Below are 25,489 nucleotides of genomic sequence, written 5' to 3'. Positions count from 1 at the left end.
CATGGATAAGTTTACAGATGCACCAGCATAAAAATTCTATGGCCTGCTGGTACCCTCATTATCTAGATTATATAGATAGAGGTGTTGTGGTTTCTCAGGAACATCATGAGACATATATAATCAAAATAGAGCAACCTTTGTCTTATTTGATTAAACATGATGAATTTTGGGCCCACATCTGCTCCAACACTGGGCACAGTGACTTGCTTTTCTTGGGGAGGCAGAATCTGTGGATTGGTGGTGGGGAGTTTGACTGTGCTTATTCCACTCCACTGCAGGTGCAGGTGCTGGTCTGTAGGGAAGCACTAAGGCACTGCTCTGGGAGTGGGGAAGTGCAGTCTGAGATGTGGGAAAGAAAGAGGTGGCTAAGAGGACCCTTGGCCTGCAATGAAGCCTGGCCTGTGGGACTCTCAGGCAAGGCTGGAAGTCTCAGAAGAGCACAGAAGAAAATAGAGGCCTGAGGGCTGTGTCTAGCCCAGGGCCATGGTGAAAAGGGTTGCTCCAGATAGTTCCATGGTAATTGTCCTTGGCTTGAGGGCAGCAGGCTTTATGGCAGTTGTGGTTGGGAGCACAAGGAGGCCTTCTACTGGGAGGACAGAGAGACCTTCTACATAAGATTTGACTGTGGTTCTGTAGGCAAGGGCCATCTCCATGGCTCACCATGGTGGATCTCAATGAAAACAGATAGTCTATGGTTCTCAGGCATTTATTGTCATAGAGGAAAGTGGATGTGTAAAACCATAACCCACTTCTCAGAGTGGGTCTGAGATTAAATATCATCTGCAAGGAGGAATATCTGGTAAGGAAAGCTCATTGGCTAAGCCCTCCTGGCCTCTAGGTATCTCATTAGCTTTGAGAACTCCATTTTGAGCCTACATGACAACAGGCCATGTCTCTATGTGAGAAGCATGGTACCTGTTCCAAGTCAGGATTCTGGCAGGGAGCTAAGAATCAACTAACCCTCTGGTGTGTGCCCATCGAATCTCTGGGTTTCAACCTGCTCTACCTTACCAAACTGTCCCACATAAGCCTTGTGTCATCAAACACATCAAACACATTTCACACTTCTTAATCAAGTCCTTTTTCATCAGATGGTGGAATTTCTGTCCTTATATTCAAGTTTAGATGAAGGAAACAGAAGTTTACAGGTTTAATGTCTTCATTCAGTCAAATGACCTCTGTGGTTTTCTCCAGGTACCCCACAGTAATGTTCCTCACCCTTCCACTTTAGCACTTAGCACAAAGATTGGCTCAATAGCTTTGAATGAACACAAGAGGACAAAAGCTATGCTCCAGGAGTAGAGCTCTGAAACTTCCAGTTGTGACTGACCTATATCTTACCAGGGGATCCCATCTTTTTTACTTAGTTACTGGGTTAGACCTCACCTCAGGTCTGTCATATCCTGGACCTCACCATGGTGTATAAATTTAAAGTATATCTTGGTAGACATACTTTGTAAACACTCTTTTGCCTTCTCTGTTTTATGAACTATAAGCTCCTCCCTGAATATAAATGTAATAAATATAAGCAACACATTCAAAGAATGAGGGAAAATGAAAATATAACTTCTATGTTATTTATGATTCAGATAGATTTTAATTTACCATTTCCTCTGATTCTGACTCATATAAGTGCTTTATTTATGCAAATAATCATCATTTTCTGTACCCTTCAGATGATAAGATATGTCAGTGGGCACATCAGTGAATTACTGAGACAGCATCAAGATAATAGTTGTCTTGAAACTGGACCCAATTTTTTGGTCTTCATCCTCTCATATCTCCCCAGTCACCTACAGCCTATCCCTTCCCATGTGAGCAGGCCCTAGTTTCTCTATAGCACATATCAGCTCTTCCAGTTCTCCATTCTCTTTTCTTTTCTGACATCACAGTCTAGGGATAGCACAGATTTGGTGACTGACTGGGGAAAGGGTGAGGCCCATTCTGAACTTCAGGCTCAGCTTCTCATTGATTGGGGGCTTGAAGGTAAATTTTTGCATAAGGGCAGAGAAGAAAATGAACAGCTCAGCTCTGGCCAGTTGTTCTCCAAGACAAGCTCTCTTTCCTGTGGAGTGAAACATAAGGTGAATCACTTTCTCTGCTGGTATTTATTAGTCTCTAGAGACTGTTATCTCAAGTATCTCTTTCAAGTTCTGAGTTGATCCTACATTTTATGTTCAAATGCTTATTTATGTCTGTCATCTTTCTGGGTTCCTGAAAGCACAGAATCTGCAAATCCAAAATTACAAGTCAGATGCCTTCATGGGCAGGTAGGTGTTAATTAGTATAGAGTGTAGAATGGTAAATATTGGAGTCCAACAGTGATGGAGAAAGCCTAACAGCTTTCAAAACTCAGTTAACACACACCACTGATACAACAGACCATGGTTCACCAGCAAAATTATCAATGATTTTCTACACATAAAAAGAAATATAAACAGTTATGTAACTAACTGTTTTTTCTCCTTAGTTATTTAATTACTACTTTGTTGCCTTTACTAACACTGGGGAAGATTAGCTCCTCAGACATGTAAACAAAAGATTCATATATATATATATGTATATATATATATATACACATACACACACATACACACACACACAGACACACACACACACACACACACACACACACACATATATATATATGTGTATATATATATGTATATATATATATCTCCAGGAGACAATGACCTCAAGATTCCCCTTGGATATTGTCATTGTAGAAAATAGTGGAGGAATTTGTCATAATCATGTTCACAGAGCCTCCTTGTTAGTAGAGCCTAAGGAGAAAGATAGGGCTTATTGAAATCAAGGATCAAACCTCTTAATTACTCTTAGCTAATGATTGTCTGCCGGGGAAAAAGCGAACAACTTGATCTCTTTATAGAAGAAAAAGGTATTAATTAATGTGTCAGGTTTCTGGTCGTCATTTTCAGACATGTATTTTCTAGTAGTTGGTTGGCCAAAGTTTATTGTGAGAATTTAGACGTTTTCCACAATAAGTTAATAATATGTGGCAAATATCACTGTCATTTTGGTTCTGCTTGATCATTAATTCAAATTGCCATGCACCCATGACCTTATGAATTTTAAAGAGATCAGAGGGTGACCCGTTAAAATCAAGTGTTCTGAATCTAATAGTATTCTAAAAGGAAAACCAAAATATAGTGTTCTGATTGATGGGGCATCACCTGGTTTTTTGTTGTTGTTGTTCAGTAACTCCTTATAGAATTCAATATCCAGCTTCTATTGTACAAATAGGAGGGTCTACATATGCTTATGAGCAAAGCGACTATTAAGTAAGGCCTTTGACATCCTCCCATAGACTCAACCATCAGAGGTGTTATTTAGGCAACTATTTTTCAGTAATGATTCCTTCCTTGATAAGAAATATGATGCCCAGGTATCTGACATCATCATGTGTGCTTAAGCCATCCCTGCAGTACCTACTTGTAGCCAAGCAACAAAGGTACATTTTTTGAATTACCAAGGTCAAATGTAAGAATGTTATTTTTTTTTTACATCAAAGTTACACTTTGATCTTTCAAGCAAAATTTATCATTGTATAAACATGGACAAGACCATTTCTCGAGCTTTACTCTTTTGCTGGGCTCTGGTTGATGATCCAGCCTGCTGCACCATTACATTTCATTTTAATAAACAAGGTTTCTATTAATCACAAAGTTAAGAAATATTCATCTTTAACTTTGTCTTCAGACATCCTACATGAAGTTATGATAGGAGAAACAGAAATGTCAACTTCTTAACTAAAATTGACTTATAAAAAGGTTCTCAGACTTTCATCCCAAGACAACTTTTTCATCTTACCTGACCAATCCTAAATGAAGGAAAGAAGACTCCATTCCAGTCTCACCCCCGCCAAAGAAGACAGACTTCATCTTCCTCAGTCCCACCCCCCTTTTCTTTGAAGAAAGAAAGTTCTCAGTGTAAGTTCAGTGTTCTTGTGAGAATTCCTCTGAACATCATGGCAGGCATTATACTATGTCAACTCCAAAGACACTTTTTACCTTTCTTTTTACCATAGTATTAAATAATATTATAAAATTGCCCATAAATTCATGCTTCCATTTTGATGTCTGCCTTCCCTAGATTGTTGAAACTGGTTTTTATAGGCAAACCTATCCAGTAACCATGTGTCACAATAATGCTGTGTCATTATTTGTACTTGTGAGTTCCATGAGTGGTCAACATATTTCCACCCTTTTCATTGTTTTCTAGTTACAAGTCTATGCTGACTACTTTTATGTCAACTTAAAAGAAGCTAGTATTTAGAAAGAAGAAATATCACTTGAGAAAATACCTCCACCAATGTCACTGGTTGGTATGTCTTTTACATATTCTTAATAAGTAATTGACAAAACCAGGGATGCTCAGTTTCAAAGTTATTATCTAAATTAGAGAATAAGTTTTATATTAAGAACCAAAATTCTTTGTCCCTTTCCAACTGCTTATGTCATATGTTTTGTTGCATGATAGAAAGACCTGATTAAATCTATACTTGGTTCATCTTCACAACACAAAATACACTTATGAATTTTCTCACTAATAAAATCAGAGAAATGGATTTTGTTAATATTTTTTTCAGGGCCCACCGCGTGTAAAACAATGATTTTTATCTATTGGTAAGAGAGTAAGGTATCTCTTATCATAAACTGTCCTTTGCTTAGGTTATAAATAGAAACTGCAAAGTTTATGAATATTTTTGCAGCTTGTCTTGACAATGCATAGGTAATAAACTCATGTCTACTTATATTTGTCAAGAGAAAAATATCTGTACTTCATTATTCCTGGCAGGTTGCCTCTGGAAAGTCTAGAGGAAGTGTAAAGAAAAGTAGCTATGGTCCAAAGGTAGAGAATACAGACAACTGTTGTCATGATATTAACTCTGGATAATTTAGGTTTCTACCTTCCTGGCAATATTACTGGTCTTTACTCTTGCCTGTGCAAATGAATTTTCTTTCCCTATATGAGAAAGAGTTGATAACAAAACAGAACTGGTCACGATTTTTCCCTAGGTTACATGCACTGGAAATTTGATGTTATTCCAATCAATGACTAGTAGTTTTCTTTTCTTTTGACATGGGGCTTACCCTGTGGGTTAGCTAGGTTATCAGAATGCAGTGCAAGTTATTGTGTGACAGTGTTTAGCCTGGGAGATTGTATCACCACTATATGAAGAACAAACTGCTTGGCTGAAGGGGAAGAGATAATGTAAGAACAACATTGTTGTTCCAAGGATAGACCAGCAGTCAACTAGCTGATTCCCTACTTTGGACTTGTAACATGGTTGAAACTGTTTTAGACTATGAGGACTTTTGAAGTTGGAATAAATGTATTTTGCATTATTCTATGCTTAGGAATGGCCCCCATATACTCATATATTTGAACAAGCTTATGGGGGCCAGGGAGTTGAATGTGGTGGTTTCCATATACTTGGCCCATGGGAAGTGGCACTATAGGAGGTGTGGTCTTGGAATAGGTGTGGCCTTTTGGTGGAAGTGTGTCACTGTGTAGGTAGGCTTTGAGACTTTCTAGTACTCAAGCTCTGCCCAGTGCAGAAGAGAGTCTCTTCCTGGTGAGCTCTGGATCAAGATCTAGAACTCTCAGACCCTCCATCATCATAGCTGCCTGCACTCTACCATCCTTCCCATCATGATGATAATGGACTGAACCTCTGAAACTGTAAGCCATCGTCAATTAAATATTTGACTTTATAAGAGTTGCTTTGCTCATAGTGTCTCTTTACAGCAATGCCACCCTAAGACAGATATTATGTTTTAACTAGATTTTCAAAGTGTTGTTAAAACCTATAATAAAAGTCAACTTCTAAAAAAATGTGTGTAAATCAAAATATGATCTATTTCATCAGGAGTCTTTAAAATTACTGTCTTGTATATTTGTTGTGTTAAATAGGGAGTCCTTCCTCCTACCTTCACCTAACTTCCTTATTAATACTCAGTTCTATTTCTGAGTAGTAGGTAGGAGAGCACACCTTTAGAATAACTTAGGACATTAAAGTCTCTATAAATATGGTAGGTAGGTGATCTACCTTTTTTATTTTTATTTTTTTTAATTGAGAAGAGGCAGGGTTGGGTCTCTAACACCATATTTTAGGAAATAAAGCCAGAGAGAAATAAAGGTGATCTGAAGCAGTCCCTGTTCAGGAATTACTAGAAGTCAGCAATAGTGAAAAGAACCTATTGGCAGGTCCTCATGGAGAGGATACAGCTGAAGCAGAGGACTGCAGGGAGAAGAGGACAGAAGAGCTAAGATTACAACGTTTTCCTTCTCATCACAACTCACCCATTGAGAATGGCAGAAAGGAGTCCCTCTTCTTGAATTGTCCATTCTCCAAAAAATGCTCTGGATTGAACACTTCTGGAGTGGCCCACTCTCTGGGGTCCCTGTGTAGTGCAGTCAAATTGGTGAGGATCCTGGTTCCCTATAGGAGGCAACAAAGCATCAGGGCTTAATATCTGGAACACATTCAAGTGGGAGTGTCTCTCAATCTCCCATGCTGGAGACTCTTGATATCCTAAATGTTTTCACTCTGACCAAGCCACTTCTTACCTGTCCCTTGCACTATCTACATATTATTTCCTTTTAATATGTGACATATTGCAGTAGTCGATTGTAATTTCCTCAGAGAAATTTTTATCAGCACATTTAACATTACAGAAAACAACTGCTTAATAGACAGATGTTAGTATGTGTATATCTAGGAAATGACCTGTAAACATCCAAGGAAAGATATTAAGTCCCGCTGCACATAACGGTCAGGTCCATGGTACTATATTCTATAATTCTCTGTTTTTTTCCATACAGTGTTAAAGAGACAACACATAATTAGACCACAGCTAGTGAAAATTTTATTGATGCATCAGAAGGCACTCCTGTTTAGGCAAGTACATGCCATGAGATTTTCCCTCACTGGGAAGCCTGGGGCATTGTTCTCACTTTCTCTTTAGTGTAGCCTTCTATATTATTCTCCTAGACTCAAGCAATCATCTACCAGGTTTGTTCTGCTCTTCACTCCTCATTTGCATCATACACAAAAACATTTCTATTTTCTCCTGGGATGTCCTTATGACTTATGAGTAGGTACTCCATGTTCTAGGTCTCCTCCAATCCCAAATCAAAGTTTTACAGTATTTAATAAATTTTGGCTTGATGTATAAAATAAAAATGATTTTAATTTTGAGTATTATATCCTGCATACTTAATCTTATTTTATTTTCATCTGGATCCTATCAAATGAGTAAAGAAGATATGAGTGGTTATGTAATACACTCACATAATTGTAGAAATTATCATTGGAACTAGGCCTTCCTGCTGTCAAGGCCACAGCTTCCAGCTATTTTGATTTCTATATCCCTAGGATAGGTGTTAACATTGATGTTAAAAGTCTGTGGGAGAAGTTTCACTTGATGCCTAGAGTTAAGTAAATGTATAGTGAAAATGCACTCAGCACCTGGGTAATCCAGAATTCAATTTCCAGCCATGAGCTTTTCAATGACAAAGGGAAGACTAACAAAAGCAACTGCTTTTCTGATTCTAAAGAGAAGGTGGCAGGTCTGAAGTGGAGAGCATCTTCAAGAATAATATATTCTAAGGTCCTAGATCTAGTTTCTCAGAGACTGATCATAGACAGCAAAGAATGAAACTTCATATATGTCATAGAGTGGGAAGGCTAATGGCTGGGAGAAATGAGTAGTAATCTTATCAGTATTCAATCTGTTAAGACAAAATTGCACACGGATATATGGAGTAACATGGAAATAAGATTCTTTAATGTCAAATGGAGCAAGTACTGTGGGTAGATCATGGGAAGATATAAATCCTTGGAACAGGCTTGGTTCTGGATCCCATCTCTTGTTGCTTTGTAAAAGAGAACTCTTATGAAAATGTTAGTTTTCTAGGACTCAACTTTCTAATCTAGAAAATGGAGATTGATAGTTATTCTGAAATTAGGAAAATGTTTTAAAAGAGATAAGTCTACAACATGTTCTGGTTGCTTAATAAATATTATTCCCTTCCTCACTTTCTTATAATTATTATTTCACATCAGAATTTTTGTGATATTTTGGGTTATAAATAGAAACTAGAATGTGCCCATGGGGACAATGTTAGAAACACTAGTCATACTCTGGGTTTGGTCCATGACCCTCAAATGTGTTTTACATAATAAATCTTATCTTTTGAGGAATGTGAGGAAATTCCTAAACTCAGCATGGCAGGTCACTAGTCCCCAGACCTGCCCAAATAGACAGTGCCTGACATAGAATATATACCACCTAGGTGCTCACATTAGCACAAGACAATGATGAGATTGCCCAAGGAAAATGAAATTAGGTTTTGCCAAAATATCATTGATCAAAGAACTTCTGTCACAGCTTCCAATAATATATGCGAAAAATCATTTAGATATATGAAGAGTTTTATCAGATCTCTCTTTCTCCAGTTGAAGCTATTTCTTAGGACAAGAATATCCATCACCTTTAAAGCTTAGGTTCTGAAGTTGATGTACAACATGGACTGGGGTATTTGAAACTGGGAATGCATAGTTACCTTTGGCAGGTGGAATCCATCAAACTTGGTATCAACTACCACTTCCCTGGAAACACTCAAGGGGAGGATGTTGCCCATCCTCTGCACCTCATGGATGACAGCATTGGTGTAGGGCATGGACTCTCGGTCGGACAAGCTCACCTGCCTCTTGTGGCCAATTACTCTGTCAATCTCTGTCTGTACATTTTCTAATATAAAATAGAAGTGTTCATTAAGTTTTCATTTTAACTTCATGTTTCATCAGGTTTTTTACTAAATAGGTATTATAGCATGTAAATGAATTGTTAGTCATAATTTGGAAAACAACAAATGTTACATGACATGAAAAGTATACCTAGCCTTTTATGCTTAAATCTTCTAAAACTATGAGGAAGAAAAAAGATAGAATGGGACAGTCTCTCTCAATCAGTGGAGGGACAAAAACAATGTACAAACTATAGCAATAGGGACATTGGTGACAGTGGGTGGAAAGATTTGGTGTAACCTGGTAACACATAAGGTTAATGTCACTAGGCTATAAACTATGTCAGCTCCTAGTTCTCTGGGTGAAAAACAGGTTAGGAGGAGGAGAAGGAGGAGGAATGGAGGTGGAGGAGGGGGAGGTGGAGGGGGAGGTGGAGGGGGAGGTGGAGGGGGAGGGGGAGGTGGAGGGGGAGGTGGAGGAGGAGGGGAATGGGGAGGGGGAGGTGGAGGAGGAGGGGAATGGGGAGGAGGAGGAGGAGGGGGACGGGGAGAGGGAGAGGGAGAAGGAGAAGGAGAAGGAGAAGGAGAAGGAGAAGGAGAAGGAGAAGGAGAAGGAGAAGGAGAAGGAGAAGGAGAAGGAGAAGGAGAAAGAGAAGAAGAAAGAGAAGAAGGATGATGATCAGGGAATGGTCATGTTGTAAAAACGTGTGTCCCCTGGGTCAACACTGTCCTAACAAAATACCTAGAGGATGTGTCAGTTCATAAGTTCACATTGCATCATAGTTGTTCTAAGTTTTCCTACTCCACCATTGCCATCTTCTTGTTTTATCTGAGACACAGTTTCCAGAAGCATCATTCCACCTTGATGATGACCAACTACATGCTCACTTTGGATTTCTGGGTAGACGGTCATGTAGAGCAGAGCCCACCGCAGTGTAGTGGATGTTGTCTCTGTTCCAGCCAAAAAGAGGTCAAAGGTGCTAGAGATGAGGTTTTCTTCATTGAAACTTGTAGTCTTATCTGGGTACTAAAAAAGACAATGTGTATTCATTTATCCAGATGGTGTGTTTGTCTCTACATAGAAGGTTCCTACCATGTGAGGTGAAATTAAAAGGCAACAACCATAGGGAAAAAATGATCCTCTGTATTACTTTACAAGGAAACACAGATATCATAATTGAGCTCCTGAAATTGAAGTTCGAATGCCACATAGTAAGTAGTCAACAATGCAGTTATTTTTTTAAAATACCTGAAATTATAATGTTAATTACAAACAAACCCATCATTATACTAACTTTTATAGTTAAAACCTGTTTTCATCAAATATCAAACCCTATTATTTTAATTTTCCTTCTGAAAACTTTAATTTGTTAATATAGTTTCTCGTTACAAGCCTATATCTAAACACTGTGTAGCCAGCAACAGCTCCTATGATAAGACATTGTTTTTGTGAATTACTGTGAGAATAAGAAGTAGGAAAAAAGGAAGAAATTTACTCTCTGTTCACTGGAAAAAGAGGTATTTAAATTCCTTGAGTCACAGATGACAATGTTGATTCAATGCTATACTTTAGCGGCAGGTTACACAACTCAGAACAACATCCAGTTTGACTATATTACTGGGTTCTGTATAGAAGAATGGATGATGGTAGTAAGGGGGAAAGGAGGAATGCAAAATCTCATCTAAACTTTAAAGGGTAAATCCTAGCATTCAGCTCTAGGTTTCATTTGTTCCACAGTAGAGACTGAGGTATTCTAGATAACTAGTTTGGGGTATGACTTAAAATAAAATAGAATTCTCAAGGTTAATTGCTACTTTTGATTTTTGTACAGTTCTTTAGATGTGAACAAGAGATAGGGGATGCAAAATGTAAAGGTAATATTTTGACATTTTTCGAGGCTGTAAGTCAAATATCATTCAACCCTTACCTTTCTTTCTTGAGGTGATATGTATAAAATATTCACCTTATTTTTTCATCTCATATAGATGAAATAAGACTAAATAAACAAAATTACAACACCTACATCCTAATCTATAGAACATGTTTACATTACCTAATTCATCAAAAAAATGTTTGTATATGTATTTAATATGAAATTTTGAAATTAGAAGACATAGTTTAGCTAAGTAGCCCCAGTGTAATCATAAGATTGCAAAAAGGAAAAAAGAATCAGAATCAAAGAGAAGTGGGGGACAATTGAAAGAAAAGATCAGTCCAAGCATTGAAGTTGAAGAAGCACCTGCGAGTTTAGGTGTACTAGACAAGTTTGTGTTTGTGCACACAGATGTGTAGGAATAGTATGTTTGTAAATTGTATGAAGGTTACTCTTGTGTTATTCACATACTGACATCTCTTCCCTCATATCTTGTTTCACTGTAATACTTATCCAAGAATCTCCTCTCCCAAGTTTGTGTAAACAGCTCTTACTTTGTCAATAAGTGTTGATCACCCAATGGCTGGGTGGAACAAAGAATAGATCAGGTTGTCTGCCAACCAAAGGAAGGAGAGAGGAGAGAGAGGGAGATTCAGATCAGTGAGGTAGATGGAGGATTTGGAGCCATAAGGAAGAGGTCCAGAAACAGATCCTGGAAACACACCTGAAGCACAAAGAGCCAGATTAATAATACTATGCAAGTATCATGGGATTGGATTGGGAGGAAGTCAGATTAGCATAGAGAACAAAGCTAGATCATTTAATTCCTCAGGTATTTAGGTGAAGTTTTAAATAAATCTTGGTTTCTTGTGCAGTTAATGGCAAACCAGCATAAAATAAAGAAATACAGCTGCCAGATTAATTTACTGTTACATTTATAATAAAGAAAATTCATTTACGTAGATGAGCATTGGAGAAGTCAGGAATGCTAAACATGCATACTTATTGCTTCAAAGGATAGGAGTGGCTACTTGTCTTCCTCCCAGAATCCTAGGAGTGTATGAAGTTTACAACCTGGTGATCCTTTGCTATCTGTAAGGCCAGATATTCTCAGAATCTCCCAGAATTTATTATTTAATCTCATACCCTTTTACCCTAAGTGCTAAGCATTGCTTTTCAGTCCACTAAATCCAGCCTAATGAGAGTTGTCATTTATAATTTGTAACAGCCTAAATTACTTCTACGTTATCTCAGGCCAGGCCAATCCCTTCTCCAGCAGCCTTTATGTTACCTCAGTCATTCTCCCTAGGCCTTAAATCTTTAAGATTGTCTTTGAGTCAACAACACCTATCTTTGTGGGAGAAAGATGCCAGATATACTATTTCTATGTACTATAGACGACTGTACAAATGTACTATGGACTATTATACAGATGTACTATGGACTATTGTAAATGTAAACATATCTTAAGCTTTGTTATACTCACTGGACTTAGTTGTCAGAAAAATTTTCCCCAAAATTGTGCTGCCCTTAAATATGGCTAAAATATTTAGCCTGGCATCCAATTCTAGATGTTTAAATCAGTTATGGATAACTACGGAAGCTAAACTGACATTCATTCTTACCTCACTTGGACTGTTTTCCTGCAGTTATAAAGCCTGCATGAAACCCAATAGCTGTTGTCCAACATTAGGTACATAAACCATCAGAAACCATTATATTACTGAACTATTTCTTAAGATCCAAAGAAGCAAAATATTCAGAGCAACAACTCTATAAGTTTGTATAAGCCAATATAAATTTAATTCCTGGTTTCCTAAACATGGAAGATATTGAAACTTGGAAACATATGGGAGGCAATATAAAAACGACCTCAAAAAAGATCAAATCCCTGTCTATTACTTTGCAATCTGGATTGCAGTAATGTACACATTAGATCTACCCAAGGATGATCATAAAGAGAAAGACCTTCCAGATCTCAGCAAAGGGCTAATGCTCCTACATTTAAAAGGACTGATTTAGATATTCTACTCCCCCTTTTAAACATTACAAATTTATATCCATGTATAACATATATTCCTTCTTATTATTCCAATTCAAAAATTCATGTTATGCTATCCTACTTCAAAAATTATTTATGGAAGATGAGGAAAATAATGAACAGAATAATAATTGTACTAAACCCTATGACCTTAGACATTTAGAAGTGTTCTAGAAGGTGGAGGAGCCCTCAAAGTCGACTTCCCAGAGCATCTTCTAAAGAGGATAAAGTGTACACACAGTGTTAATGCAGTGTAAATACAGGGAATATTATTGCATACTTTTGTTATTAAGTGGCCAGTTTTTCTGTAAGAAGGCAATACAGACATCATCTTCCTTACCTTTTGCATTTCTGTTAGGAATGCATCAATGAAGTCTCTTGGCTCATCTGGGTTCCAGTCTTTCTGGTGTTTCTTGATGGTATGAGAAATAAACAATTTCAGTTCTTCCCAGTTTCTGAAAATTTTCTGATGTGGTCCAGGAAGATATTTCATTATATGTGGAAAGCTATTGTAGAGCTGGTTGGGGAAATAAAACATCCATAGAGACCCATGGCATCAATTTCTGTGTTTTAAGTCAGTCTTGTCTTACAGTCTTTGTTTTTTTTTGTTTGTTTGTTTGTTTGTTTGTTTTTTTTTTTTGAAGAAACACAGATTTTTCTCTCTCAGCTCCAAAGTGAGAATTTTATTTTCAGCATGGAAAATATACTGAGTCTCCAATCCCTTTTTTTATTCTATTGGATTGCTCCCTGGTACATGCCACCACCTCTCCTACCTAGAGGATGGCATCATGCAGTATTTGTCTAGATTTAAGCCCATGGCCAGTCTACAATCTATAGGGCTTCCAGAGGAACATGTGACAGTTTAAACACACGGCTACTGCCCTGACTTTAACCTCCACTACATTTCCATTATATTCACATCAAATCCAGTGAATTTCCACGTAGGTTCTGCTGAGCTATTCCTTGAGTACCCACTCCTTTCTTACTGCCAGTGTTATTCTCTGTGATTCAACATCCTTTGTACTTGTTTCATTTGAAGAAGGTACATTTGTTGCAGAATGTACATTTCTGGCTATAACTCATTGTGCTCAGAAAGCTCTCCTGTGGGAGCCACATGACCCCCGATCCTGTTTGTATGAAGCCCCTTTTAAGTGTTTCCTCCTTGGAATACCGTCTTCCTGGTGATCCTCAAAGTGATAGCTGTCTTTTCACCCTCTATCTATTCCTCGGCCATGATTTATTTCTCTCAGAGAAATCATCAGGAACATGTGTGTTGGGAGGGATTTTTATACTCCCTTCCCCCTTTAATATGAGATGATCTGCATATGAGTAAGACAGTATTTTTATCAAAATAATGTGAATATTGAATAGACATTTATTACTATCATGTGGAAAGTTAATAGTATGATAGAAATGGCACAGACATGGTATGGATGTTAGGTCTAATACTTTCTAGCTATAATGGCAGAATAATTCTGTAGCAGTAGTAGGAGTAATAGTAGTAGTCGTGGCAGTAGCAGCAGCAGCAGCAGCAGCAGCAGCAGCAGCAGCAGTAATAGAAGTACGAGTTCTAGTAATTCTTTATCTCATTAACCTAATCTTCTGTGGGGTTCTTGGAGATAATGGAGGCTGAGAAACTCCAGCCACACAATGATAGTAGACCATTGTATGTAATTTCTCTTTTACTCCTTCACCAGCATGTACATATGATGATGTTTTGTTTCATCTTTCTAAGATTGTGCTGTGAATATTTACAGAGATAAAATATGTTCAGTTGTCCATACAATGCCTGGTATTTAAAAAAACTGAAAAGAAAAGAAAAAGGGTTTCTATTCTCAGTTTCTAGCCTCTGTTCCTTTTCTAGAATTTCTTTCTTTGAGACACATACTCAGTACAAAGTCAGCTGAGTCACCACACTAAACTCTCTTGAGTTCTCAGACTCTGAATAAACTGCATGAAAGCAAATGGAATTGCTGCACTAGGCGCTACTGTGAGTAAGAGGAAAACAGAGGATAAATTTGCCAATAACAATGAAAATGATGATAATAATAATAATAATAGTAAGAAGAAGAAGAATGTTTTCTTTTCTTGGGATAACATAGAACAATTGGTCATTTTGTGTAGTTAGTTGCATAAAGCTGTAAAAACAGACTTTTTGAAGACTTAGTGTGATACCAAAATGATATCTCCATGCATTATAAAAAAGTCTATAAAATCAGAGCAAATCGCATGATCTGAAATGTAACCAGTAAAGGCAAAAACAAAAATATCCTGTGGGAAATCAATATTACCATTCTAGCAGATTTTCATAAAAGCAAAATAAATAATTATGTAAATAAAACACAGTGATCATCAGACTGGGTAAAAAGCTGATATGGAGATTTTACAGTGTTTCAAACAGATACAATTAAAATATAAAGTTGCTGCACACATAACACAATTAAAAAAAAATCAATGCATATATCAACTCTAGTCAGAGAAAAGGGAATCTTCTGTCTGAAGTAGACGGTGTAATACAGAGACCAACTGGCCAAGATGTAAAGAATAATAAGATAACAAGAATGTGCAGTAGGGGTTGATGTCAAAAGTATCCCCTCTCCAGGAAAAAGACATCGGGATGGGTATGGCCCTTATGCCTCACTGAACAACGACAGGAGGACTGGAGCCATTACAAGGTCCCCTTTAATTACTGGAGGTCAGGCCTCTATCCCCACCTTGGCAAGATTAGAATCGAGGAGATGTCAGGGGCAGCCCTGCTTATGCACTGAAGGCCTAGAGTCTGCCATGAGCCTAGGATCAGCAATGGGCCTGACTTACATGTCTGCTAACACGGAGTCTTGGGTCTCTATGGGAAAACGCTAAAACAGAGGGCTGTAGACTATTGTAAACGGGCAGCTTTTGTTGAGGTCTGCCAGCCTGAGTGGTCATAGACCTTGTGGATGGGCAGCCTTTGGCAGATAGTACCAAGTTAGATGGGGATGGGTGAATCATGGGCAGAGTTGTAGTGACCTGACCCCTGAGCCTTCACCCAGCTGATGCCCTGTTCTAAGGGATATCTGTGCTCCCTCTGAACATCTATGCTCCTGTGCCATCCCCTTCCCCACATCTTGCATTTTTGTGTTTATAATCCCCATGTTAAAGAGTAAAAATTATGATTCGATAAACACACACACACAGACACATATACACACACACAGTGTACCCCTGGTTCCGCTGACTTAGCTCCTGACAATCTATTTTCTTGTTCTCAGAAATACTTCGAATTATAAAACGTTATTGTGGTTTTTGTTGGTATGGTGGGAAAAATATTTTTTTGTTGATCTCATTTTGAACTTCAGAGTTTGTAGTGAGTTAAAATGTCCTTTAACATAATTGTGGGTCATATTTGTTTTCATATTGTAAAATGCTGGTTAATCTGTTGAACATTTTAAAAAACTGGATTCCTGTTTGAGAATTTCATATATGAACACTGTATTTGCATGGTTTCCCCCTTTCTCTCCTTCCTCCCACTTTCCCCAACTCCCCATGCTTTTGAAATGCATCTTATTATTTGGTTATTGTTTATATATGTATACATGTATAGGTATGTATGTTTATACAAATATTGATAAATAAAGTGTTTTTTTAATTTAAAAAAAAAAAAGAATGTGCAGGCCGAAAAAAGACACCCATATCACATCACAACTTCTCTCTCTAGGTTCAGGGATCATTGCATCAGAGGAAGTAGAGAAGATATGAGAAGCAGAGATAGCAGATGATTCCAAGGAAGCAGTGTCCCTCAGACACAAGAAGGCAACTACATATAGGAACTCACAGTGGTTGTGATAGCATGCCCAAGCACTATGTAGATGCAAGCCAGACCAAATGCAATCATGGAGAATGGAGATATGTAGGCAAAAACTACAATCACCATATCAGGAGTCTTACTAGCAACTGATAGACAAACAAGTGATAACAAAAAAAAAAAAAAAAAAAAAATGCCAAAATGGGTAGATGCAGAAAGGAGGTAGAACTGGAAGGAGCTTGGAGAAGGGGTGGATATGATGAAAGTACATTGTAAGAAAGACTCAGAGACCTAATAACACATTTTAAAAACCTAATTCACAGAATTTGAATCAAAAGGATAGAAAATGAGGCAGAAATCGAGGGAGGAGAATTATTATATTCTCATGAAATAAATTACTCCTTAGGGAAGAAACTATTAATAGAAATTAGGACCACTAAAAAGAAATACATTTATATATGTCTAGTATTTTTTGTTGTAAATAATATAGAGTAAAAATTCACAGAAGTAAAATCAGAAATAGTTAAGTCTCACTATTTGTAGGAAATTTGAACACACTAAATACTCTGGCCAAAATCATAAAGCAAGAAAAAAAAATAATGGCAAAGAATTAGAAATAAAGGGCTGGTAGGTAGATTAGTTGATAAAGTACTTGCTGCATAACCATAAGAACCTGAGTTCAGATTCCTGACACTCACAAAAACTGCCAAGTGTTACAGTGTGTACCGCCATACAGTGTATGCTGGAAAGGAAAACCAAGTGGATCCTAGGTCCTGCTCACTTAATCCAAAATAGTCCTCCACACTCTGCCCTCAGATGAATATATGTGTAACTACACACACACACACACACACACACACACACACACAAACACACATGCACACACATGTGCACACACATGCACACACACAAATATATACATGTAAGAATATGTACACCCAAACACAAATGAGCCTACACATGTACAAAAAAATTGAAGGTGATGAAACTTTCATTATTTATATACAATACATTTGGCTATGAAATCATTCACATAGTATTTATATCACATAAAGCAATTCCCAAAATAGATCAAAACACCATTAAGCAAAAGTCAATTTCAAAGAAATAATAAAGATCTGGAATGTCACCAATTTAAATCTATCAAAGATTTTTTTTTCAGGTTTTTATGATGTTATTTTCTTTGTCAGCTTAAGTCAAGAGAAAACTTACATGTGTGTTCATGTGAGTATGAGTTTATATGCATTTCTAAATGTGCATGTGTCTGCTTTGCAATTTCATACATGTATGTGCACGTTTGTGTCTATGTGTTTGTAAACATAAGTACATGTGTGTGCATGTCTTTAGATATATGCTCATGGGTTTGGGAGTGTGTGTGTGTGTGTGTATGTGTGTGTGTGTGTGTGTATGAGACACAGCATCTGTGTTACTTCATGACTGTGTCTCAAATTTTACCTGGCTTTTGAAATGTTAACACAACACATACAGACACATATACACACGGACACATACCACCTTTCAAAGCTCAATTTTCTTCTTTCCTCTGTGTCTTTTATGAAATATATTTTCTTTCTACTTAATTTTCCAATCTTCATAGTTTTCTTGGTCTGCATTTCTTTATGGGTTTCAAATTTTCTGCTTTTACAAAACTTTAGAGCCGGAAGGAATTTAGATAATATGCACTCCTACTTCATAAACTAACATGAAAAATAGACACACCAACAGGTGGCCCAATATCCCAATTATTTTGATCAAGAGTATGTTCTAGAAACACTGACACAGATAATGTTTCTACCTCAAACATCATGTGATGACAGTATAACGCAGTAATTATGAACATCTGTGCTCAGTCTTCAACTCTGGGGATTCTGACACAGCTTCTCTGTATCACCTCTGGAAAACATAATTTAAAAGTCCTGCAGTTCTGAAGTAGTGATCTGCTTGGGATAAAGCTTAAGAAACACTGTGAAAGAAGCCTGGGATCTCTTTCCTGCTAAAATCAAAGTGTTGATCCTTATTCTGTTGATTCATACTAGCGAAATCATTTCTACCCTGAGTATGTTGTGCTATGTGGGCCAAGTAATAATATTCCCATTCTTATACAACACTCCAGGTTAATTTTCACAAAAGTCATGTTTACTAGGTAAAATAATCTTATTTTAATACAAGTAAAGGGTGTGACTGGAAAGTCCTCTTAATCAATTAGTAGCAGCCAAATATAAACCTAATCATAACCAATAGTGTATCAAAAGGAATCATCTTATGTTAAATAATGTCAGCTGCAATAATTTTAAGTATAAAAGGCACACCATTTGTATTTGCTTTGCATTTCATTTAAATATTAATATTAATACATTGAGCTCATCATTGGACATATATATTTCAACTAATTAATATCTTTTTTAAAATGTTAACTGACTTAGTATGTACATATCTTATTAACCTTTGAGTATTTCTTAGCATATAGAGTGTGGTGTTCACACTGAACCCAGTGTCACTGGTGCTTCGTAGGCAAAAAGGTGATAGAGAAGAGTGCAAATTTAAAATAAACATTTTACAAAGTCAAAAAGAGAGAGAGAAACATTTGATATAATATTCCCTCTTATTGAGAACCCTAAAGTCAACAGAGTAATTTAAAGAATTTGTATTGAATTTACATTCTAAAAAATTATATCTATTAGGAGATAGGACCCTGGGGTCATGAGAGTAGGAGAGCTGTCTTTACCCATTACCATCTATAGCACTTGAGAGAGTGGGTCCTGCACCTTGACTGGGCAGCACAGTAAAGTTGACCCTGGTGGCAGTGGGCAGATGAGCTGCCTCCAAGCATGCAACCATGAGAGAGGTGGCCTCACAATTTGTTTACCACGAGGACAGTGTGGACAAAGGAGACATGGCATCTACCCTCCTTGCCCCTTGTCATCTACTGCATGCAGGAAAAACTGTCCCTGCCTTATTTCTGCTGTGTGGTGGCAAAAGCAGGCCCTGCACCTTGTTTGTGCAGCATAGTAGAACTTGGCCTGGATATGGGGGTGGCTGGTGAGCTGGCCTTGAGGTCATAAGCATTGGAGAGCTTGCCCTGCCTCTTGTCTGGTGTGTGGTGGTGCCCATGAAATAGAGATGCCGAGATACCCTCCTGCCTTCTCTAGGTCTTCATCACTTATGGCAGGCAGGAGAGTTGTCCCCAGAGTCATGAGAACAGGAGACTGGCCATGTCCCTTTCAGCTGCAGGACTCAGGAGAGTAGGCACTACACCTCAACTGAGAAGCTTGCCCTGGTTTGAGTGTGGGTGCATCAGTCCTGAAGGCATGAAAACAGAAGAGCTGGTGAAATAACCACCTCAGATATCTCTCAGGCCCAGATCCAGAGATTTGAAACAGCTCACCCCAATATCTAACCTATAGATAAACTATTGGTGTGCATGAGGGGGCAAGTCCTACAGATCCAGACCTACAGTTTTCTGTGTGACACAGGCCAACAACAGGGTATCTGCCAGAAGTTGAAGTGAGGTTTCAGTATCGATAGAGTAGCAGTAGCCAGAGACTTTGTACCAGAACAAAGAGCCATTGCAATGAACATTACCAAGTTAAGATGTATGGACAAAAGGGATACACTATGATTCAACGATAGCTGCCACAATAAGATTTTTTTCTCCATTGTGGGGGAGGTTACAAGGGTGGAAGGCAGTTATAAGGAGAAGGGAGAAATAAGTGGTATTGGGGTATATGATATGAAATTAACAAAGAACAAATTAATGTTTTACAAAATATATATATATATGATTTAAAAAAAAAAAAAAGCAACATAAATGAAAACACCATGACCAATAACACTCTCCATAACCTCAACTAAGTCAGGAAAAGAGGTCCTTCTGCTTACCTGGCCTGCCATTGAAGCCTGCACATATATGTTCTCATCCAGTAACTTCAGCAGCTTCTGAAAGTGACTGTCCTCATACTCAAAGCGCTCCCCAAAGGTGACAGAGCAAATGATGTTTGAAACTGCATTGTTGATCTTAAAGTGAAGATTAACAGGTTGTCCTGGAAGTGGGCAAAGGGGAAAATGTGTTCTTCAAATTTATTTGTTTCTATTTTCTATAGAGATTTAACTCTATGTGATACATAACATACATAACAGAGAAGCATATAAGAAGCTGTGTCCACAGAATCCTACATGAGGCTGGTGTTTATCAAGGACTCTGCCAGTGTCTAAGAAGCCAGACTGATGGACAGGTGTTAAATTCTGTGTGTTTAATGATATCTTTTGTGGCTTTGCTGCAGTACTCCAGGACAGGGTTGTGGTAAGACATTCACCATTTGATTCTGGTGAAGTGCAAAGCCTGGTACAAATAACATAATGGTTCACTTCATTGTCAACTTGTCTAGACTTAGAATCACCTTAAAAACATGCCTCTTTATCTGTGAAAGCTATTCCAGAGAAGCTTATCTGAAGCAGAGTAAAGTCACCCAAATGTGGGAAGTGGAATCTCATAGGGTCCCCGATTAAATCAAAATGAGAAAGAGAGCTACCGTCAGGACCCTCTATGAACACTGACCATATGTTTTTAGTGTGACCCACTATGTTGTACTCCTACCTCAAGAACTTCCCTGCCAAAATGGACTTTAAGAGTACTTAAACTGTAATGCAACATAAACTTTTTATTTATAAATTTGCTTTTGTCAAGTATTATGTCAGAACAACAGAAAAGTAGTTAGGAACTAATAAATATCTCTTTATGACATCCCAGACATGACCTGTGAAATTCTCACCTCCCTCCTTTTCTATGGCTTCCACAAGGTGATAGGCCTCCTCCTGTATTCGCTGCTCTAAGCTCTTCTTTCCTAATCCAAAGTTCCTCAGTGTCATCAGGGCAAACCTCCTTTGCTCCTTCCATGTCTGGCCATTAGATATGATCAAACCTACAAAATGGAAATTCAATATAAAATACTGTGATCCCACTATATAAACATGCAACAAATACTAGAGACATGAGAATTGATGTTTGCAAAATTTCCCAACAATGGACATAATGGTCAATATTGCTGACATCTTAGAGCATCAAGAACTTCAATAAATTTTCTCTCTGTCATTTAAAACAAATACTCCATGAGGTCGTCAAAACAATCAAGATCCATTTATCAAATAGAAGTCCTGGTTAGTTTTTATTGTTACCTGGGGAAAGGAAACTATAATTGGACAATTGTCTAAAACAGATTGGCCTTTAGTTATGTCTGTGAGAAAACTTTACTGAGTGATGATAAATGTGTGAGGAGCCAGCCTCAAGGCCAGCATCCCTGAGTACATGGGACTGAGACATATAAGAGAGCTACCTGAACATGACCCAGGGTGTGAGGGAGGAAGCACTGTTCTTTCATGGTTTTCACTTTAGAACCTGCTTCAGTTCCTGCCCTGACATATCTCAATAATGAGGTATAATTCAAAGCATTTTATGAAAATTATCCATTCTTCCTCCAAATACTTTTGGTCATTGTGCTTTTCAAAGTAATAGAAAGCAAACTAGAACAGCTAGTTGCCAAATAAGTATGAAAAATTGAGGGGTTCCTGATGCCAAAGACACACTTTTGTCAAAAGTCACATAACTATAAGTAATGATTTATGGTATGCTAGATACCGGAAGGACACTAAAGTACATACTCTTGGTTTACAGGAGAAATTCTATACAAGGAAAATGGTAAATTTTACATACATGATTTCAAAAAACAGGAAGGATGAATATTTGAAACAAAGAAACAGATAAAGACAGGGAGAAGATGTAGGTATCTCCTCAGACAATCCTTTGAAGACAGAAGTGATACTTCTCTCTCTCTCTCTCTCTCTCTCTCTCTCTCTCTCTCTCTCTCTCTCTCTCCGTGTGTGTGTGTGTGTGTGCGTGTGTGTGTGTGTGTGTACAGGTTTGTGTGTTTTACTTCTAGAATGCTTTTCAATATTCTTTAACGTCAGTGTGGCCTCTCCTATTCCAGTAAAATGACCATTCTTTATATCAGTTACAAGACCTTTCAACCTTACCATCTGTGACACTTCAGTAACTTAGAGCTGTTTTTCCTCTCCTTTTCAGTGGTACTTTCGGCAAATACTTATATATGTTCTTCCTTTTTCTTTATATCAATTTATAATAAATGTAAACATTCAAAAATACCATTTTTTTTAATGAACTCAGAAATAAAAGCATTATTCAGCTACATTGCATAGCTATTCAAATACTTGCCCTGTGCCAATTTTATATACCTCAACAAACTTCCTATAGTTGGAGTAGTCATGCTAAAGCAGTTGACCATCTTGTAGCATTTCTATTTTACTATCAATTACATTTTATGCATATATCCACCACAAAAAAGAAAAAAAATTACAGATTTGAAAGTACAAACCCAGATAGCTAATGGGTTCTACTTTATAACCTATATATTTTACTCTTGGTAATATACCCAAAGAATGCCATATCCTACTGTCGTAATTCTTTTTTACTGATGTGATAAAAACAATTAAACTAAAGAAACTTATATAAAAAGAATAATTGAACTAGGAGCTCAAAATTTTAGAGGGTAAGAGTCTATGATTGTAATGGCAGAGAACATGACATTAGGCAAGCAGGCACAGTACTGGAACAGTAGCTGAGAGTTGACATCTTGGGACACAAACCCAAGGCAGAGAAAGATATGTGGGATTAATATAGGCTTTTGAATGTTCAATGACAGTACCAGTGACCACCACTCTTCCGACAAGGCCATATCTCTTAATCCTTCCCAAACTTTTTGACCAACTGAAGTCCAAGTATTTAAATATATGAGCTTAGGTAGTATATTCTTATTCAAACCTACCATAGATATATATTAATTCCCATGTTTATTGTTGCTGTACTTGTGATAGAAAACAAATGGAACCAGTCCAGATGACCATCAACGGATGAATGGAGAATGAGAATGTGGTAAATACACAGACTAGAATATTCTTCAGATGTAAAGTAAAATGAAATTGTCAGGAAAAAAAATGCTGTATTCGGGAAGTATAATTAAGGAAGATGGCCAAACCCAGAATGAAAAAGACATACATATGTTCTCTCTCACATGCATCTTACCTTATCTTACATGCATGTGTGTATCTGCATAGGTATAAGTGTGGTATAACATACCACTTAGAAAAGACGTGAAGAGATGGAAATACTAGTTTTCGAGGAGGCATTGAATGCAGGCAAAAGTATACACTAGTCTTGAAAAAGGTTATAAAAACTTGCTAGTTTACTTTCTTTTTTTCTTAATCATTTCATTTGTTTATATTTCGAATGTTATCCTCCTTCCCAGTATTCCCACCATGAACCCCCCCCCAGCCCCATTCCCCTTCCCTTTTCCCCTAAGAAAGGGCTTCCCCACCTACTACCTACCATATCTTGAAATACTGGAAATCTTCAACATGATGTTGAAAACGTCTTCTTTCATCTATCTTCATTTTTGAGAACTGTAAACTCTCAACATCTTCAATAGTATCTGTTGATACTCACTCTCTAGCCCTACCTTAAACTAAGACACCATAAACACAACTGCTCTACTTTATAAATCTAAAGCATTTCAAGCAGCACTCCCAGGCTTGTGTTTATTACCTTTCTACTTACAGTTCCTCATAGAAGCCAACAACACACGGCTCTCCATCGAGAAATGCGGGCAGCTTCCTTTAAAATTACAACATTTCACAATGGAGTTTCTTACCAATTCCTATACAATTGTGGATAGCAAAGCACATGTAATATGCCATAAAAATTACCATACACATTACCGTGGTCAAGAAACTTACCATTATTACCGGTGGTTCGTTCTCTAACTGGACTTATAAAGCGATTCAGAAAATTTTGGTCCAGTTGAGTAAACATTTTTTTGATTAAAGGCAGTCCCGATACAACCACTGCTGATGATCTGCCCAACTCCAGACTAAATACATTCCCATATTTCTTCATAAGCTGAAAAATATTTCAACAGTCAGAGTTGAGTGTGCTTGTGTATGAGGATCCAGGGATGTCAGGCTTGTGCACAGTTAGTTGACTTATATTGAAGTTCTATATGATTTTGTGAGGAGAGATGAAACTTATTCTGTGGAGAGCACACCTCCCCCATACAAATAAGGAGATGGACATTGAAAAAGATGTAACTTAAAGTGATTTCTTTTGATCTAAGTTCTTTAAGAAATAATAGACCAAATAAAATTAACAAGAATAAAAGAACAAACAAAAACTACCACTCTAGAGCAGTGGAGCAGGTTTACAAAACAGGTCCTAATTTCAGGGTGCCAGTGTTGTAAAGGGAAGAAGAATGGAGTCTATTGACTGGAAGGAACAGAAGTTAAAATAAGTTTAGCAAATTCACACAACAAGCTTTAGAGTCCAGCCCCCTATGCTACTTTCTGGGCCATTTGGAATGTCCCCAACCCTGCTATTTTGGATTAATATCAGGAAACAGACAAGATACCCTCACGCCCTTCTTACCTCCTGAATCACCAAGTGGTTTTGTTCAAAGTCTATTTGAAAGAAGTTGCCCACAAAGGGCAGACCCCTGGGCCCTGGTGGGTAGTTTTGGGGGTGCCGGCTTCTGAGGATTTTAACCAGGAACAGGAAGATGACAGCAGCCAGTAGCAGAGTCCTGAGATACAGTGCTGCCCAGAAGGAGGTCACCAGGGAGCTCAAAGAGGCAATCATATTTGGGATTCTAGCACACTCCTCTTTAGAAAAGAAAACAGAGAAAAGTAAGCCCCTCTATGATGAGGTTACAGTGGGTATTCCCATCCTTTCCTGTTCCTTGATGCTCCTCTCAGTATAAGCCCTGCTGTGGCTTGGTATATACTCACTGTTGGGTGAAGCAGCCTGGTATTTGTTTCTAGAAATAATCCATATAGAGTTTGTGTAGATCAAGCTGGGGGAAATTCTTCCTTATAGAGAACAGTTCTTCCTTATAAGGAACGGTTTTGGATGGCAGGAAGACTTTTAGGTTTATGATTTTCATTCTCAGACCACAG

At 37.7% G+C, this 25,489-nt stretch overlaps 1 protein-coding gene across 1 annotated transcript; it reads right to left on the bottom strand.

The window, feature by feature from the left end:
* Positions 1–879: 879 nt before the first annotated feature.
* Positions 880–25,489, bottom strand: LOC117709298 (cytochrome P450 2J5-like). The gene is made up of 10 exons (XM_034503588.2): positions 25,322–25,489; positions 24,963–25,195; positions 24,278–24,440; positions 21,244–21,393; positions 20,354–20,514; positions 13,031–13,207; positions 9,664–9,802; positions 8,593–8,780; positions 6,328–6,466; positions 880–2,065 (listed from the first exon to the last, which is right to left on the bottom strand). Exons 2-10 carry the CDS (start codon positions 25,170–25,172, stop codon positions 1,887–1,889), a joined length of 1,506 nt encoding a protein of 501 aa, XP_034359479.1. The 5' UTR covers positions 25,173–25,195; positions 25,322–25,489; the 3' UTR covers positions 880–1,886.

Source organism: Arvicanthis niloticus, chromosome 5 (genome assembly GCF_011762505.2).
Source record: "Arvicanthis niloticus isolate mArvNil1 chromosome 5, mArvNil1.pat.X, whole genome shotgun sequence".
NCBI lineage: Eukaryota > Metazoa > Chordata > Mammalia > Rodentia > Muridae > Arvicanthis > Arvicanthis niloticus.
The sequence above is the reverse complement of the archived record's forward strand: the minus strand, read 5'-3'. Positions and strand labels throughout refer to the sequence as shown.

What these genes read in the sequence shown, in the direction of transcription:
- LOC117709298 (XM_034503588.2), bottom strand. Translation starts at nt 25,172, where the DNA reads ATGATTGCCTCTTTGAGCTCCCTGGTGACCTCCTTCTGGGCAGCACTG. An exon ending in ACCACTTGGTGATTCAGGAG is followed by an intron (nt 24,441 to 24,962) that starts GTAAGAAGGGCG and finishes AATATTTTTCAG; the next exon opens with CTTATGAAGAAATATGGGAA. An exon ending in ATGGATTCCACCTGCCAAAG is followed by an intron (nt 6,467 to 8,592) that starts GTAACTATGCAT and finishes TGCCTCCTATAG; the next exon opens with GGAACCAGGATCCTCACCAA.